Source organism: Balearica regulorum, chromosome 3 (genome assembly GCF_011004875.1).
Source record: "Balearica regulorum gibbericeps isolate bBalReg1 chromosome 3, bBalReg1.pri, whole genome shotgun sequence".
Taxonomy (NCBI): Eukaryota; Metazoa; Chordata; class Aves; order Gruiformes; family Gruidae; genus Balearica; species Balearica regulorum.
The window spans coordinates 11,807,231-11,822,238 of NC_046186.1; the positions used below are offsets into that span (position 1 = coordinate 11,807,231).

The 15,008-nt window shown below is 48.9% G+C and overlaps 1 protein-coding gene across 1 annotated transcript; it reads left to right on the plus strand.

Moving 5' to 3' along the window:
- Nucleotides 1–5,648: 5,648 nt before the first annotated feature.
- On the plus strand, nt 5,649–13,977 carry OSR1 (odd-skipped related transcription factor 1). The gene is made up of 3 exons (XM_075750556.1): nt 5,649–6,006; nt 11,472–12,161; nt 12,724–13,977. Exons 2-3 carry the CDS (start codon nt 11,515–11,517, stop codon nt 12,857–12,859), a joined length of 783 nt encoding a protein of 260 aa, XP_075606671.1. The 5' UTR covers nt 5,649–6,006; nt 11,472–11,514; the 3' UTR covers nt 12,860–13,977.
- The last annotated feature ends 1,031 nt before the right edge of the window (nt 13,978–15,008 follow it).

The following is a 15,008-nucleotide window of genomic DNA, read 5'->3' on the forward strand; positions in this document are numbered from 1 at the left end:
ATGGGAATTATATGTGAGTGAATGCAAGGTACACAAATCATTCCAGCCACCCTTGTATTAAATGAACTTTTTTTTAAGAAGCTGGTTTTGACCTGATAGAATATAATGGTTTCAAGGGAACCATATAGCCATTACAATCCATCATATAAATGAATACTTAGGGACACCTAAATCCAAAGATTATTTGACTGCTATACATATACTTGCACAAAGAGGGCTGGAGGATAGACCCCTCAAATCTGCAGTGAAAACATCTGTACTTTTAGGAAATTCTTCTTAAATATGAGCACATACATAAACTTTCTCAGATTTCCAAAGTGATCAGTTCATTTTAAACCAAGGTGACCTGCAGCATCAAATTACATTTTGGATGTACTGCTATCAAATTATCAGTTTAGAATGATAAAGGGTATTTCATATGACCAGTTCTGATTGTGGAGTCTGGCTTCTCTATAACCTGATGGTTTTTCATGTGTTATTAATTATTGTGTACTGTACTCCTTTAACATCTACGGCAGATACTGTAAAGCTGAGGAAAAACGAGCAACAGAAAATACAAAAATGTTCTCCAAACCCTGCTTTCGCTTCCTTTTGTTGCTCTCTTGTAATGTAAAAACAGATAAATGGTTTCCTCTTTCAAATACAACAAAAAGAAATGACTCCTGGGAGGAGCCCTGGGATGCCAAGTTTGAGCCTGGATTGAATTTTTATGACCACTGTAAAAACTCCTGAAAATAGGAAATTATAATGGAAATGCTGACTCTCACTGCAGCAGTGTGAGCAGCACCACCACGGCACTATTAGTGAGCTAAAGGGGCTGGAAGTTAAAGTGGAATCATTTAGACAACCGCCTTCACACCACTTTGCAAACAAGGGGTGTGTGTATGGGGGTGGGGTGGGGGCAGATCTGGCACTTAATTAGCTGCTTGCAAAATCCATTGTAATTCTTGAAGAAGACAAATCCCCTATCGTTTTATTCCGTGCTCTGGATTTTCTTTTCCAGTCCGCAAAAAGTTGGTGCCAGAGGTCTGTCTCTGCTGGGTGACCAGCCCACGATGTGGAAGGGCCACGGGCCGTGCCGTGCCGTGACTCCTTGCGCAGGCACGGGGGGGTTGTGCTTACGCGCCGGCGGATCGCTCCCCCCCTCTGCAGCAGCTCGCTAGCGAAGGGCAGCGATACAGTGAGGGGCTGGGGCACATCTCAGCACCGCATTAAAAATCAAGGAAACGATTTGCCTTCGCTAACAAAATGGAGATGCTCCAAAGTGTGGCTTTTATTTTCAGGGAGCCCTAGAAGTTTGTTGTTTTTTTTTTAAAAAAAAAAAAAAAAAAAAAAAAAGGAAAAGTTGGCAGAACAACCTTCTCTGTGCCGATTTTGGTTTTGGGGGATGGGGGCGGGAGCTGCTATCGGGAGAGCATTTACTCGCACCGCGGGAGCAGTTTCCACCCGCGTTGTTTACCGCTATTCTTCCGTCTCTTGTCATTAGCAGCTATTAAAATAATAAGTCTGAGACCTGAGGAGCGAACTAGGGGCCGGGAGAGAGGAGGGCACCAGTTGCGGAAAAGGGGTGCGGGAGCGCCCGCGCTGCCGCCCGGCTCCGCGCCCCGCCGCCCCCCGCGCTCCCCGCCAGCGCTCCAGCGCTCCTCTGGCTCAGCCCCGACGGGCTCCTTTCCCTTCCTGGCCCTTTCTGGCTCTCCCGTTTCCATCTAAACCCGGTTTACCCCTGGGAAGGGGGGGGGGGGGGGCGGTCAGAGCTATAATCCTTCACGGCGGTCAACACCAAAACCGCAGGAAGATGAAAAAACAGGCAAAGTGAAGGAAAGCATAAAAAACCCCCAAACCAAAACAAAAAAAGGGATATATATAGAGCCCTCAGGTGCCACTGATAACCAGGGGGGCTGTCTCAGGGGGGACACCTCGCCCGGGGAGGCGTGAAGGCAACTGGGGGACGCTGCAGTGCACTTGTGCCTATTCTTTCCTGCGTGTCCGCCGCCGGGGCTCGCTCCGTCCCTCCCAGCGCAGCTCCGGGCGCGGAGAGGCTTTGGAAACGCCGCCGAACACAGCCGGCTGCTCTGCCCTGCTCCCCGCTTCCTTCCCCCGGGAGGTTTGGGAACTGCAGAGCTGCCGACCGGAGGCAGCTTTGACCAGCCATCCCCCCACCCACTGCCGCGTTGCGGGGGGGCGAGATGTTTGCTGGACTCCGGGCGGCGATGAAGCCCTTGAAACCCGCCGAGCAAACAAACATCCCCACCCTGCCCCGCCGGACCCGCTTCTCCTCGCAACCCTAGCGAGGCGCCTGCGGCTGATGCTTCGCAAGTGGAATGGTTGTTTCTCCTCAATAAAAGATTTTTCGAGGGACAAGCGCCGTTCCCCGGTGGGGAGAAAGTCCCACAGAAGCAAAAGGGAGTTTTATCCTGCACATGGCTATAGAACGGGGCCGGGAATCGTTATGCTTGCAAAGGTTAAGTGGGTCTCGAAGGTGAAGCCGGGTGCCCCAGCTGAGGGAGGGAAGAGGAACACCAGCCAGGCTATGCAGCCCTCTCCCAGCAGACGTGTAGGTGCATCCAGGGATGCCCGGCATCCAGAGGAGCTTAAACCAGAGGAGAAGCGATCCCCAGTACCTGCGCTGTGCAGGATTAGCCCTTGAACTCCAGAACTCGTTGGAAATGAGGTGACAAGCGCAGCGAGCTCCCTGCGGGAGGGAAGGGGAAATGCCCTCAGACGCGTTCCCCATGCCCCCCTCCGGTTTGCTCCGCAAGTGGGGCACGAAGCCGCCTCCCCCCGGCACAGGTACCGGCACGGGGACCGGTGGCGGAGCGGCGAGGTGGCAGCGCTCGGCGCCGGCCCCGGCGCTGAGGGCGCGGACAGGGGAGGCAGCCCCGGTGTGGTGACCGGCTGGTGCTGTCCGGGATGCTGCTCCCCGAAAAAAAGGGGGGCACAGCCGGGGGGGGGGGGGGGCTTCGCTTGGCGGATACGTGGAGCAGGATGGTTTTGGGAAGGCGACGCAGGTGGCAAATAGGGATGGGGGCTCCTATCTCCCGAGTCACCCCACAGATTTCTCTTGAAACGAATTGGGTTTCGCTGTCACATCTAAATCCTACAAACGTGGCTGGCTTTGGGAGCAGATGCCTTCAGTTTTTACGAGTCTCTTGAAGTTGTAACATTCCTAATCGACAGCAGATCTTCGCTGTGGAAAAGCGCAGCGTAGTCCCTGCGTGTCAGTGCTAATAGTGGTTTTGTATCCCGTTCCCGGTATTAGGTTCCCCACCGTTACAAGTTGACATAATGCAAATTAGCGAGGGACATCATAAAAATCCATCCGAGAATAAAGGTTTTGGAACAGCATACCCTTCATAACTTAAACACCAGATATTTAAACCAAATGCACTTAACAAGACAGTTAACCTGAAACTTCAGTCGCCAGTGGGATGACAAGTCCAAATATTTTTATTTTTTAACAAATACGTAAATATCAGACTATACATTATCCAGGCAGCTTTCAGCTACAGCTTCCAGTAATACTCTGGGATGGAACAATGACGACCCGCTTTGATTACAAACTATTTTCGCGTGGGAATCATTTTCTCTGTCTCCCTCCCCTCAGAAAATGAAGTCTTTTACTGCCCTTTATTTCGATGTTTAAGTATTTATTCCGGAATGATGGTTTCTGTAACTGGAAGTGCAATTTTTTTTTTTTTTTTGTTCCCTTAAAGGCAGCACGTGCAGGTATCATTGCTGCTGTTGTTTACCATCTCAACTAATCTGCTACTTTTCTAAAGAGAATTGCGATTTTTGTTTCACTAATGCACGCACCCGCTTCCACCACTTCTCTGGGAGAAGAGAAATCTCCAGTTAGAAGAGCACATCTCCAGTCCATTTCTTGGTCGGGGACACTTGGGGATCTTACATTCGTGTTCTGACAACAGGACTAGAAAACTGTTTTTGAAAATGCAAACTTACTCGAAGGCATCAACTTACAGCATCGGCACAGGATCACACTCTCGACATTTTGACCCCCAGAACAGGAATAAAAGTGCTAGGTTTGGGGTTTGGGATTTTTTTTTTTTTTTTTTTGGGGGGGAGGGGAAGGAGGGTGATAAGAAAGAAAGAGAGAAAGAAAGAAAATAACAACATGAAATGAGAGAGAACTGAAGAAGTCGGGATAGGGGAACGTCTTTGCTTCTCCTCTGCCTCATAAAAATGCCACTCGTTTACAAAAGGAGGGGACGAAAATCTATTCGCCTGCCCAAAGCAGTGAGCAGTATTGGAGTATTGGACCCCAGACTCTTCCCAGAAATAGGGATGTTTTGGGGATGAAATGGCAGTGCTAGGGCTTAATTCGCCACGCTACTGTCGTGTTCATGAACGCCTGTTCTGCAAGATGATAACGCAGCGTTTTCTTGTTGCTGTTTTGTTGATTTTCTTTTTATTTGTTTGTTTGTTTTTCCTTCGGAGATGGGCAAAAATCAGTGTAACAACAGCAGTGACATGAACAATAAAAAAACCACATGCGTGTCCCTGAGCACGGTACCATGTTATCCTGACGGATCTGTCTTCGCTAGCGTATTATATTATCCTGGTTCCTCGGGACAATGAAACACACCCAAGCAATTTTTCCCCCTTCACGGATCTAAAGGAGTGTGAATGGATGGATGAATAGAAAAACAAATAAGAAAGGAGATTATGGCCTCAGGATTAATTATAAAGCACGTTTAACCTTTTTCTTTCGAGGGTTATTTTGCTTTGCCTGTTTCCCCCGGATAGTTTGACTCCCCCCCCCCCCCCCCCCCCCCCCGGACCTAAGCAGGGTTCTGCGCCTCCCGATCCGCGGGACTTCGCACGCCGCGGAATCCCTCCCGGGTGCGGGGAGAGACCGTCCCTGGCCCTGGGAGGGGGCACAGGAGGAAGCCACCGAGGTCAGGGGCGCTGGGACGGAAAGCAGGGATGCTGGGGCGGGGGGGAGGATGCGGCTCTAACCCGGGGGTGGACCCCTCACACAGGTAAGCGGCTCCTGGGATCCTCTCGGAGGATCTTCTCAGAGAGGGAGAACAACTTGCGATCCCAAAATCCTCCCGAAGGGAGCAGATCCCTCCCTCCATCCTCCCCCCACTTTTTTCTTTTTTTCTTTCGTTCTTTCTTTCTGCTTTTCTCCCCCACCCTCCCGGGGCATGTCCCGGTGAGTCCTGTCCCGCGGCTCGGCGGGGAGGGGGCGCAGGGAGACCAGCCGGGAGCGGTGCGGGGCGGCGCGGCGGGCTGGGCCGGCGCAAGCAGCGCGTCCGCGGAGCGCTGCCCGGGGAGCGCACCCCTCCGCCGCGGCTCAGCGCGGAGCTGCACGGGGACCCCTCCTACGAGCCCCCCCACCCCCCCGTTCCACCCCCCCGGGGAGGCCACTCCGCCGCGGGGGGCCGCACATAGCGGGCCCCGGGGAGATGCCCCGGGGGAGGCTACGGGAGACCGACGGGAGGGGGGCGAGATCACACGTTTGTGGGCTGCGAGCCCCGGGCTGCTGCGCCTCCAGGAGAAGCGGTTTGAAAAGTTGGTTCTTCCCAGCCAGAAACTTTCTCCCTGCGTGCGCATGCCCGGAGTCTGGTGGGAGGTTGAGGGGGGAGCTGGGAGGGGGGGTTGAAATAAGGAGGAGGCTGGAGGGAAGGGATCGGTTCAGTCTGAGCTCGGCTGCTCCCGGGCGCGTTTGCACTCCGGCATACGCAGACGGCGCCGGGAGCAGGAGGAGGCAGAGCACCTCCGTCTCCATCAGCCGGAGCACCTGGACACCTGGCCCTGCTGCTCGCTCGGATCTGCCTGTACCCGCTGGAGGACCAGTGGGGTGGGAGAGAGCTGGGCCCCCCCAGGGCCAGCAGAGACACTGACCTAGCCCAACCTCTTCTTCTTCTTCTTCTTCTTTTTTTTTTTTTCCTATTATTTTTTTCTATTATTTTATTTTACCAGCTCCAATTTAGCCCAGGATCTTTTAACTGCTGCCAGCGGTGGAGCACAGATCGGGATTAGGTAAATAAAAAGAACAACTCATTTTGTTTGGTTTTTGTTTTGCTAAACCTCGGGGGTTGGGGATATCGATCCAAACACCTCCTTTTCTCTCTTTCCTTTCTTTCTTTCCCCCCATCCCCTCCCACCATCCCCTGGATGGTGCAGAAGAGCGGGGAAATAGTAGTTCACGTGAGGAGGACTGTTCTCCTTGGGGCGGGCGGAGGGCTAGGGGAAGCCTCCACATGGGGCTCGGATATTTTAATGCTATTTAAAGATTTGTCTTCCCCTTTCAAAGTTGTTTATCCCCCCTTGCGGAGGAGCTGTGTTTTTAACCCGAGCTAAAAATGACACATACGAGCTGTAAAACAGAAACCTGAATCTCCTTTATGGACTTGAACGTTCAGCGTCTCTCCTCTCTATTCTTTCATTTTCTTTCTTTTTATCTTCTTTCTGTTCTTTCTGTCTCTTCTTTCTTTCTTACTCCATTTTTAGTTTTTTAGGGTCTGAGAAGCTTTTTCTGTTTCCTTCCAAGGCCATAACAGAAATGAAACTGATGTTTATATTTGTCTGAATGAATCAAAACAAGTTCAGCATAGGGAGAGACGGAGCCTCTCTCGAGGCCGAGCCTATAAAGTGTCAGTGCAAAGCCGAGGATTAGAGTATAGTTGTTGTAGTTGGCTTTTGGGAGGGAAACTATAAAAATCGAGCATTTTGGAGATTACCGTAGCGCTGCGGGAATTGTCCGATAAAAGGCGAGCGGGGCAGGAGGGTGAGAGCCGTATCCCGGACAGGTGCACGGTAGGTCCAGTTTAGTAAGTCCGAAGCCAACTGAGAAAAAGGGCCAACCCCTAAAATAGCGCTGAGCTCGGGACCCTACGGCGGTAGTACCGCGCTGCGGAGCTCCGCGGCGGGAGCCCGCCTGAGGGGTGGCCGGGGCCGGGGCCGCCTCGGTCGGCCAGGCCTGGACATGAGCCTCGGTGCCCGCGGGGGGGTGTCACCTCACAGGTTTTGCCCCCCATGCGTGGCTGTGCACGCTGTGGCCGTGGGAAGCGAGGAGTATAGAGGGAAGAAATCCTCCCTGCCGCCGGGAGAGAGGAAGGACGGTTTATTCGCGCGCAGGGGAGGCACCGGGCGTTTCTCCAGGGAGAAAGCGAGAATCAGTCTTGTGCTGGGGGCCTTTCTGCACCCGAGGGGATTAAACACACGCACCCCCTCTAAACACAACCTAAAAACTTCTGCAGGGGGAGGACTGCGGAGCCTGGCCCCTGCGGCCACCCCGCCGGCACCCACCCGCGCCCGCCTCCCGCCCAGCCGTGGGGCTGCGCTCCCGCCCGTGGCCCTCGCAGCCACCGTCCCACCAAGATCCGGACCCGGGGTTTTTTTTTTTTTTTTTTTTTTTTTTTGGGTTGTTGTTTTGGAGAAAGACTGCCCGGGGCAGTGTAGCCATCGCTGGTGCAGTCAGAGCCCGGTTATTATTATTATTATTATTGCGAGACTAAAATCCGCCGCATTCATTCACATTCGCAATGGTGGTCTGGAGAAACTTGTCAACACTGATTTCGTGATAAAATGTGAATGATGATTTTATAAGGATTGAGCGGAGATATCCAAGGCACATGCTGACTGAGTCCTTCCAGTCCTCATTAATGTTAGCAATTAACTCTTTCACGCTCAATTAGCTCCGAATAAACCTGCTTTAATAGATTTTGCACACTTCATTAATACTTTGAATAAATCTGTGCTGAACAATGCACTTTATTCCTCAAGAGCACTACGCTCGAATAATGCGGAGCGAAAGGGCAATTTTATTCTCTTTCCACTTAGTTTCCCAAACACAGATAAATTGTAAGCTCTATTTCCTCACTTAAACTGATAGGAAGGGAAAATCTCGTTCCCCTCAAAGAGGACAAAATAAGTAGCCGACCTGGTGGCAAAATGCTGCACACCGATGCGATGCAGCCGAAAGGACAGGGCTACCAGACTTTAAAGGATTCAGGCAAAACAGGGGGACTTTTTTTTGACAGATGAACCTGATTGCTGTAGTTTGAGGCTATCCCAAGAATGCAGCATTTTATGCCCGCTACTTTGTCATGTTTGTAAAAATAAGCAACGTTCTCAGGGTAATTTACCTCCTCCATTCTCCCATGTTGAACTAATTAGCAAACCTCATTATTTATGAGTCAGGTACTTAATGTAACAAATATCCCTTTCAAAGGACACATCGGAAATTGATAATTCTAGGTGGAAAGGAAAAATACCGACTAGCCACAAGATTACTTCAAAACCATGTAATTTCGCCCCTTGCTATGTTACCAGCAAAAAACCGGCTGGATTTTTCTTTTCCTTTTTTTTTTTTTTTTTTTTTTTTTTTGCATATAGGGAAGGTAGGATTTAATCTGGAAGGTTAAGATTACAATGGTCTTAAAACAATGGCAACTGGACAATAGCATTACCGTATCTTCAAACAGGACAAAGGGTAAGAAAACTGGAGACAGATGTAGTCTTTCAAGTTTATGATCCTATTTTGCAGGGTAAATTTATCTTGGCATGAGTGGGTTTTGTTTCAGTCAGAACACAAGTGGTTTGTTCTTAATTACTCACCGAGCTAGTTTGTGTTAAAAAAGAAAACCCCGCACAGTTTTATTGTGATGGGGGAATTCAAGCAGAGAACTCGAAGGGTCTTCTTCTTTAAAAAAATAAAAATAAAAAAGAAGCCCCGATAACGATCTGTTTACATGAAACAGAATTAAAGGTGGAGGTGACACCGAAATCAAAGAAACATTGATCTCTCTGCGGGCAAGCGGGAGAGCGGAGAGTTACTGCGCTGTGAAACACGTTCGCTTTGATGTCCCGAAGAGAGGGGACTTCTTTATGAAATACTCTGCTCTTCATCTATATTTTTGACTATCCCGGTCGCACAGAGCAAAAGTGTAGCTTACGTTTCTGGAGAAGTGCCAAGAAACTTGTAGTAACGTGAACATTCTGCTCCCACCTCCCCTTTTCTTCTCCCCCCCCCCCCCCCTTTTCTTTTTCCCTTGTTTTCTTTCTTTTCTTTTTTCTTTTTTTCTTTCTTTTTAAAAAAAAAGGAAATAATAACAGAACTGTTCTAGCAAAAAACCGCGGGCATAACGGATGCTATTATAACCCGACTGTGTTCCTCCTTGGTTTCTGCCTCCTTCTTCGTTTAAGAAATCGAAAGATAATTTTTTAAATGTTATCGAGCAAGAACTTACCCAAATTGACATAGTAGATTTTTGCTTATATATTCCATGTTAAATGCTTTCTAAGGATACAAAGACAGAAAGAGGGATAAGCCCAGAAATTAACTCAGTTTGCAGTAGCATGTTTCATGCTTGAGAGATCTGGGGGCTACCTAGACAGGAAAACAGACATGGAGACGTTGTACCAGACAGAAAGAGACATTTCAGGTACCCGGACAAGAGTGTTTTCCATGTACTTTGTTCCTGGGGTCATCGATTGAGGCATTTGTGCTGTGAAGTGGACACGCCTAGCGTATAGACAGTACTAACAAAATAAAAAGCATTTCCCCAGTTGAACAACAAAACAGTCTGGTTGGTTCATCGGGCTAATTTTCTTTTTTTTTTTTTTTTTCTTTTTTAAAAAAAAAAGGGGGCGGTTGGGGGGAAGAGAGGAGAGGTAAAAGAATGCAATGTGTGCATTTTTCAATCAGCCACTATCCAAAACGTATCCAATTAAAAAAGGCAAAATGTCACAATCTCTTATTCTGGGTCATCGCGATGGAATTCTTCTAAGGTTTGAGAGTCTCTTGCTGCTGATTTATGTAAAGTGGTGTGAAAGGTGGACCTGGCATGTAGAGCTGCTCAGAGTAAGCTTCTCCCTCTCACACCCTCCCAGTCTCAGCTCCTCGGTACAGGCAACAGCCCACGTATAAATCAGATTTGTTTCCTTGGTCTTTAGACCTCTTCTGCCACCAGTTTCCACCTCCCCACCCCTCCAGCCCAGAGGGACAATTACAGCTCTACAGCATTTTGCTGCCTTCTTTTCTCCAAAAGGGCTTTATTCTTCACATGGGGATGAACTGGCCCTCCAGGCTGAGTGCTGCAAGGATTCTGCCCCGACCCTGTGGTGATCTTGTAGGGATCCTATGGCGACTCAGCAGGAATTTTATAAGGGATCTTATGGGCACCCTGTTTGGATCTTGTGGGAATCCTGCAAGGAACTTGTGGGATCTTATGGGCACCCTGCATGGACCCCAGGAGGACCCTACAGGAAAGCAGCCCAACTGAGGGCAAATCTGAGATGGTTTGGGGGAAAGTGAGCGCAAGCTTTGGGCTATGGTAAGGAGGAGGGTCCCTGGGCTTCAGGGTTTTGACACCTCCAAAAGCCACGGGTACTTTCTTGCACCCACAAAGAGGACAAGCTGCGTCCCCATCACCAGCCCTTGGGAGGCATCTCCTGCCAAATGGTTGAGAGTAGCTGGGGCTGAATTTGCAGGCAGGGCCAAACGTGCCTCGATGCTGCTGCCTGGTATCGTTGTCCCCTCTGCCTTGTGGGGTGGAATGGGTAGGGATCTGGCCCAGAGGAGAGGCTGGGGGCTTGGTGAGACCCTGAAACACAGAGCAAAGTGGTGGCACCCAGCCCAGAGAAGGACCACGGCCCTGCAGTCCTGCAGCTGGCGGGCTGGGTGTCCCCACGGGAAGGGTGCCTCTAGCCCTCGCTTTTTTGCCTTTTGAAGGCTTCTAATTAAGCGATTGCCTAGATTAGAATGTGGGCTTGAAGTCAGGCACTTCCCTCTGGGGAGAGCAAATGGCACTTCAGATTTGCCACCCAGATCCCATTTCTTTTTGCGGTACATAAGAGGGAGGGCTGTTGGCTGTGTGTGTCCCCTACCCTTCCCCCCCCTCAAAGAAATTCAGGGATTTTCTTTTTTTTTTAATGAGTTCTAAGCACCCAGCTGCCTCCACCAGCCCAGAGGCAGGGGCTTGGCTGAGGCCAGACCTCAGGGAGGTGAGTGACCCACAGGCAGTGAGCTCTTTGCGTCTCCTCCTGTGTCACCTCAAGGGTCAGGGCTAAAGGCAGTTTTTGTGGACAGACATAGTAGGCAGTGTCCTACCATTTTCTAAAGGCTGAAGATGCCCAGGAAGAGATTTTAAATTACATGGGAGAAACCTCAGCTTTGTGCGCCAAAATGGCACCTCTTCACTGTCCCTGTGCAGAGGGTCATCGGAGGTCTACCTGGCACAGGAATGCTGTGAGGGAGTGAATGTGAGGGACTGTGGATGGGGTACAACTTTTGTGTGCAAGGGATGGGAAGAGGGAGAGCCTGGAGACCTGTGGGGATACACTCACAGCCAAGAGCTGGTCAGGCCTCTCAAAGTCCAACGCAGTGTCCTCCTGTGGCTTTGGTGAAAGGTGTTAATGAGGGGTGAGGTGAGAAATTCGCTCTGCTTATATCTTCATATAAATCTATCTCTCCCTCTTCCCCCTCCGTCTTTATTTTCCAGATCTTTTCCTCCCCTGTTCCCAAGATCCTCCTGCGCGGCCACTATGGGAAGCAAGACCCTGCCGGCCCCAGTGCCTATCCATCCTTCCCTCCAGCTCACCAACTACTCCTTCCTGCAAGCGTTCAACGGGCTGCCCACTGTGCCCTCTGACCACCTCTCCAACCTCTATGGCTTCAGCGCCCTGCACGCCGTACACCTGCACCAGTGGACTTTGGGGTACCCGGCCATGCATCTGCCCCGGTCTTCCTTCTCCAAGGTGCCCAGCGTGTCGAGCCTGGTGGATGCACGGTTCCAGCTGCCAACCTTCCCACTCTTCCCACACGTCATCCAGCCCAAGCAAGAGGCCACCAATGTGACCCTCAAAGCCAAACCCCGCTTCGACTTTGCCAACTTAGCAGTGGCTGCCACACAAGAGGACCACTCTAAACTGGTACAGGCAGACAGTCAGGGCTCACCCCCAGGGCTGGGCTCTTTGCTTGAGGTGACTAAACTCTCTCCAGAGAAGAAACCCACACGGGGAAGGTTACCGTCCAAAACCAAGAAGGAGTTCGTGTGTAAATTCTGTGGCAGGCACTTCACCAAGTCCTACAACCTTTTGATCCACGAAAGAACCCACACTGATGAACGGCCCTACACGTGTGACATTTGCCACAAGGCCTTCAGAAGACAGGATCACCTGAGGGATCACAGGTAACAATTCTTCTTCTCCAGTCCTTTTTCCCTTGTGCATCCATACTCTCTCAGTTACCCACCTACTCTCATGAAAGTGCTTGTAAGAAAAGTCATGTCCCTGGCCAGTCGTCAGTGTTCCCTCTAGGTTTTCCTCTGCCCAGTGCCAGTGGAGGAGCCCAGATCACTCACTTTGGAAGACAGGTCTGTTGTACTCACTCACCCCACAAAAATTACTTGCACAGCCTCCTTTTTAGCTTCCGTAGACATTTTCACCCTCTGTTTCCATTGTCTTGTGTTCTCCTCCTCCTTTGTGACTATTCAGAAGTGTCATGAAAACACCGAGCCATGTGACCTCAAAGTTAGAGAGAAGCTCTTTCTCCCTAAGAAAGGCACCCTTGTAACCCTCCAACATCCTCGTCTCCTCCTGCACACACATATTCATGATCGTCCAAGTGCCGCACTCCAGCACTCTCTGTCTCAGCAGTAGGTGCAAAAACTCCAGCATGTTCTCCATCAGGTAGATTACCGCTGAGTTCAGGCTGGCTTTTTCTGACATCTCGACTGTTTTTTCTCTCCCTAGATATATCCATTCTAAAGAAAAGCCTTTTAAGTGTCAAGAATGTGGGAAAGGATTTTGCCAGTCCAGAACGCTAGCTGTCCACAAGACACTGCACACGCAAGTAAAGGAACTGAAACCTGCCAAACTTAAGTGCTGAATCTCCAACTTGTATGAACTTTTCCTCCCCTTCAGACTTTACACCAAAACCAGAGCAGAAACAAAGCTTTCAGGATGGGAGCACTGAACTTTGTGTTTTGTTTTTGTTTGTACTTTAAAAAGAGGAAAATCCGCACCCCACCCCCTCCCTGCCCAAGCAACTAACTTCCTAAGTTGTGGGTGAAAAGATTATTTTGCATTTAAAATATACATGAATGATGCAGAGAATGCTAGCTGACTTGTGTGGCTTTCATAAACTTTATGCCAAAAGGTGGTGCTCACGTGTTGGACAGGAATCTCTTTAAAACCAAACAAAAACCCACAAGTACCCCCCTCCCCAAATCCCAACAAAACCCCTCGAAATCGTAGCTTCCAAAGTATTACTTAAAAAACCCCAACCTTTTATTTTATACTTTTTTTGACTGTATAAAGCTTCTTATTTTTACACTTCAGGAAATACAGAGAATTCCGGAAGACGATTAAGTACAGAAACGGTGGTTTCTCATCACAGCACCATTAGGACAAGGAGAAAGGCAACTTGCAAATCTCATTTGCTAGTTTGTTTTCTTAAAAGGAGAAGAAAATTAATGTTTGGAAATGACCTAAATCTCTCAAGTGGGGAGTCTTATCATGCGCTAGAAAATGTATCCAGATCTTAAACCTGCGGGTCCCCGGTGTTCAGAACAAATCAATGTTCATGGAACATGGAGACCGTTGTTTTTGGTTTTTTTTTTTTTTTTTTTTTTTTTTCCCCCCTTGTGGTCTGGTGCGCTGTGAGGAGGTTTGTAACTTGTGGACTTATTTAAAAAAATCCAGACGAAAGAAAGATGGCAATACGTCAAACTGACGGTATGCACAACATGGTTTTAGTGGTACTTTAAAGTCTTCATGTGTCCTCATGAGAGAGAACAAATCTCAACCTGAGAGCATATTTTTTTAAATGCTGGCTTTCTGAACAGTGTATTCAAATTAAGAGACATTCCAGTAAGTTTTGTTTATTAAAAAAAAAAAAGTTGTATGGCTGTTTGGCACTTTATGCTGATTATTGGTAATTGACATTTATCACTGGATTGTGTGTGGTTTTTTAAGTATTAAAATAAATCGTTATTTTACAGGCAAGTCTGCATGGACTACATACGTGTTCATTCGGTTTCTGATGTCTTCCCTAGCAAACCCTCTCCGTCAATATTCAGAACTCTTTTTTTTTTTTTTTTTTTTTTTTTTTGAGGTAACCTGGTATCTTGCTATTTACTCAGTGCTTGTTTCTACCAGTCTTGGAAAGTCTGGATCTTTCCTTTACGTATAAGCTTTCCCTCCTCATTTTATGTTCCTTCCCCCTCTCCCTTATTTTATTTTATTTTATTTTATTTTATTTTATTTTATTTTATTTTATTTTATTTTATTTTATTTCATTTCATTTCATTTTATTTCATTTCATTTTTTAAGGCTGACAAAAGTAAACAAATCTGCAGGGAGTCAAATAATTTTACTGCCAGTGTGGAAAAAAAATCGTCTTGGGTAACTAAATCTTGGGTATTAGCTGATAAGATTAGGTGTCAGAAGTGTTATAAAACAAATCAGATGAATAATGGGCAAACTGTTGCTGCTTTCACAGCCTGCAGGCGCTGAGGGGAGAGCCGCCTTCGCCCACCCTTCCCTTCGCTTGTCAGGAACGGGCATTTTTCAGTCGCATCTTCGGCGGGTTCAGCGCTGATTGGGGCGGCCTTTGATTCCCGGCAGCTGTCTTAGATCAGAGATGTTTATTTCACCGCGAAACGGCTTTGGACCGAGACGGGGGAGAGAGCTCAGGGCTGGGGCATCCGCCTGAGCCTTTGAAGCGCCTCTTACCGTCCTTTCCCGTCCCCTCGGCAAACCCTAAATCCTCTTCCCCTCGTCACAAGTCAGTGCCCCCCGAGATAAGAAAATCCTCCTGCAAATTAGCGCGGCGACACGTCCGAAGTAACATCGGACCTAACCCCGGCGGCTCTTGCGCTACCGAAGCGCGGATGCTTTGACGCCGCAAGCCGCCCGGTCCAAAGCGGTTCCTTTCCCCCCTTCCCCGCTCCGCTTTTAGAAAATATTTCTTTATTTGGTCAAGGAATCCTATCAACGACAGGGCAAAAGTTGCAGTTGTAATTCATTTAATGTAA

Coding starts and splice junctions, on each gene's coding strand:
- OSR1 (XM_075750556.1), top strand. CDS start 11,515: ATGGGAAGCAAGACCCTGCCGGCCCCAGTGCCTATCCATCCTTCCCTC. Junction 12,162..12,723: donor GATCACCTGAGGGATCACAG/GTAACAATTCTT, acceptor TTCTCTCCCTAG/ATATATCCATTCTAAAGAAA.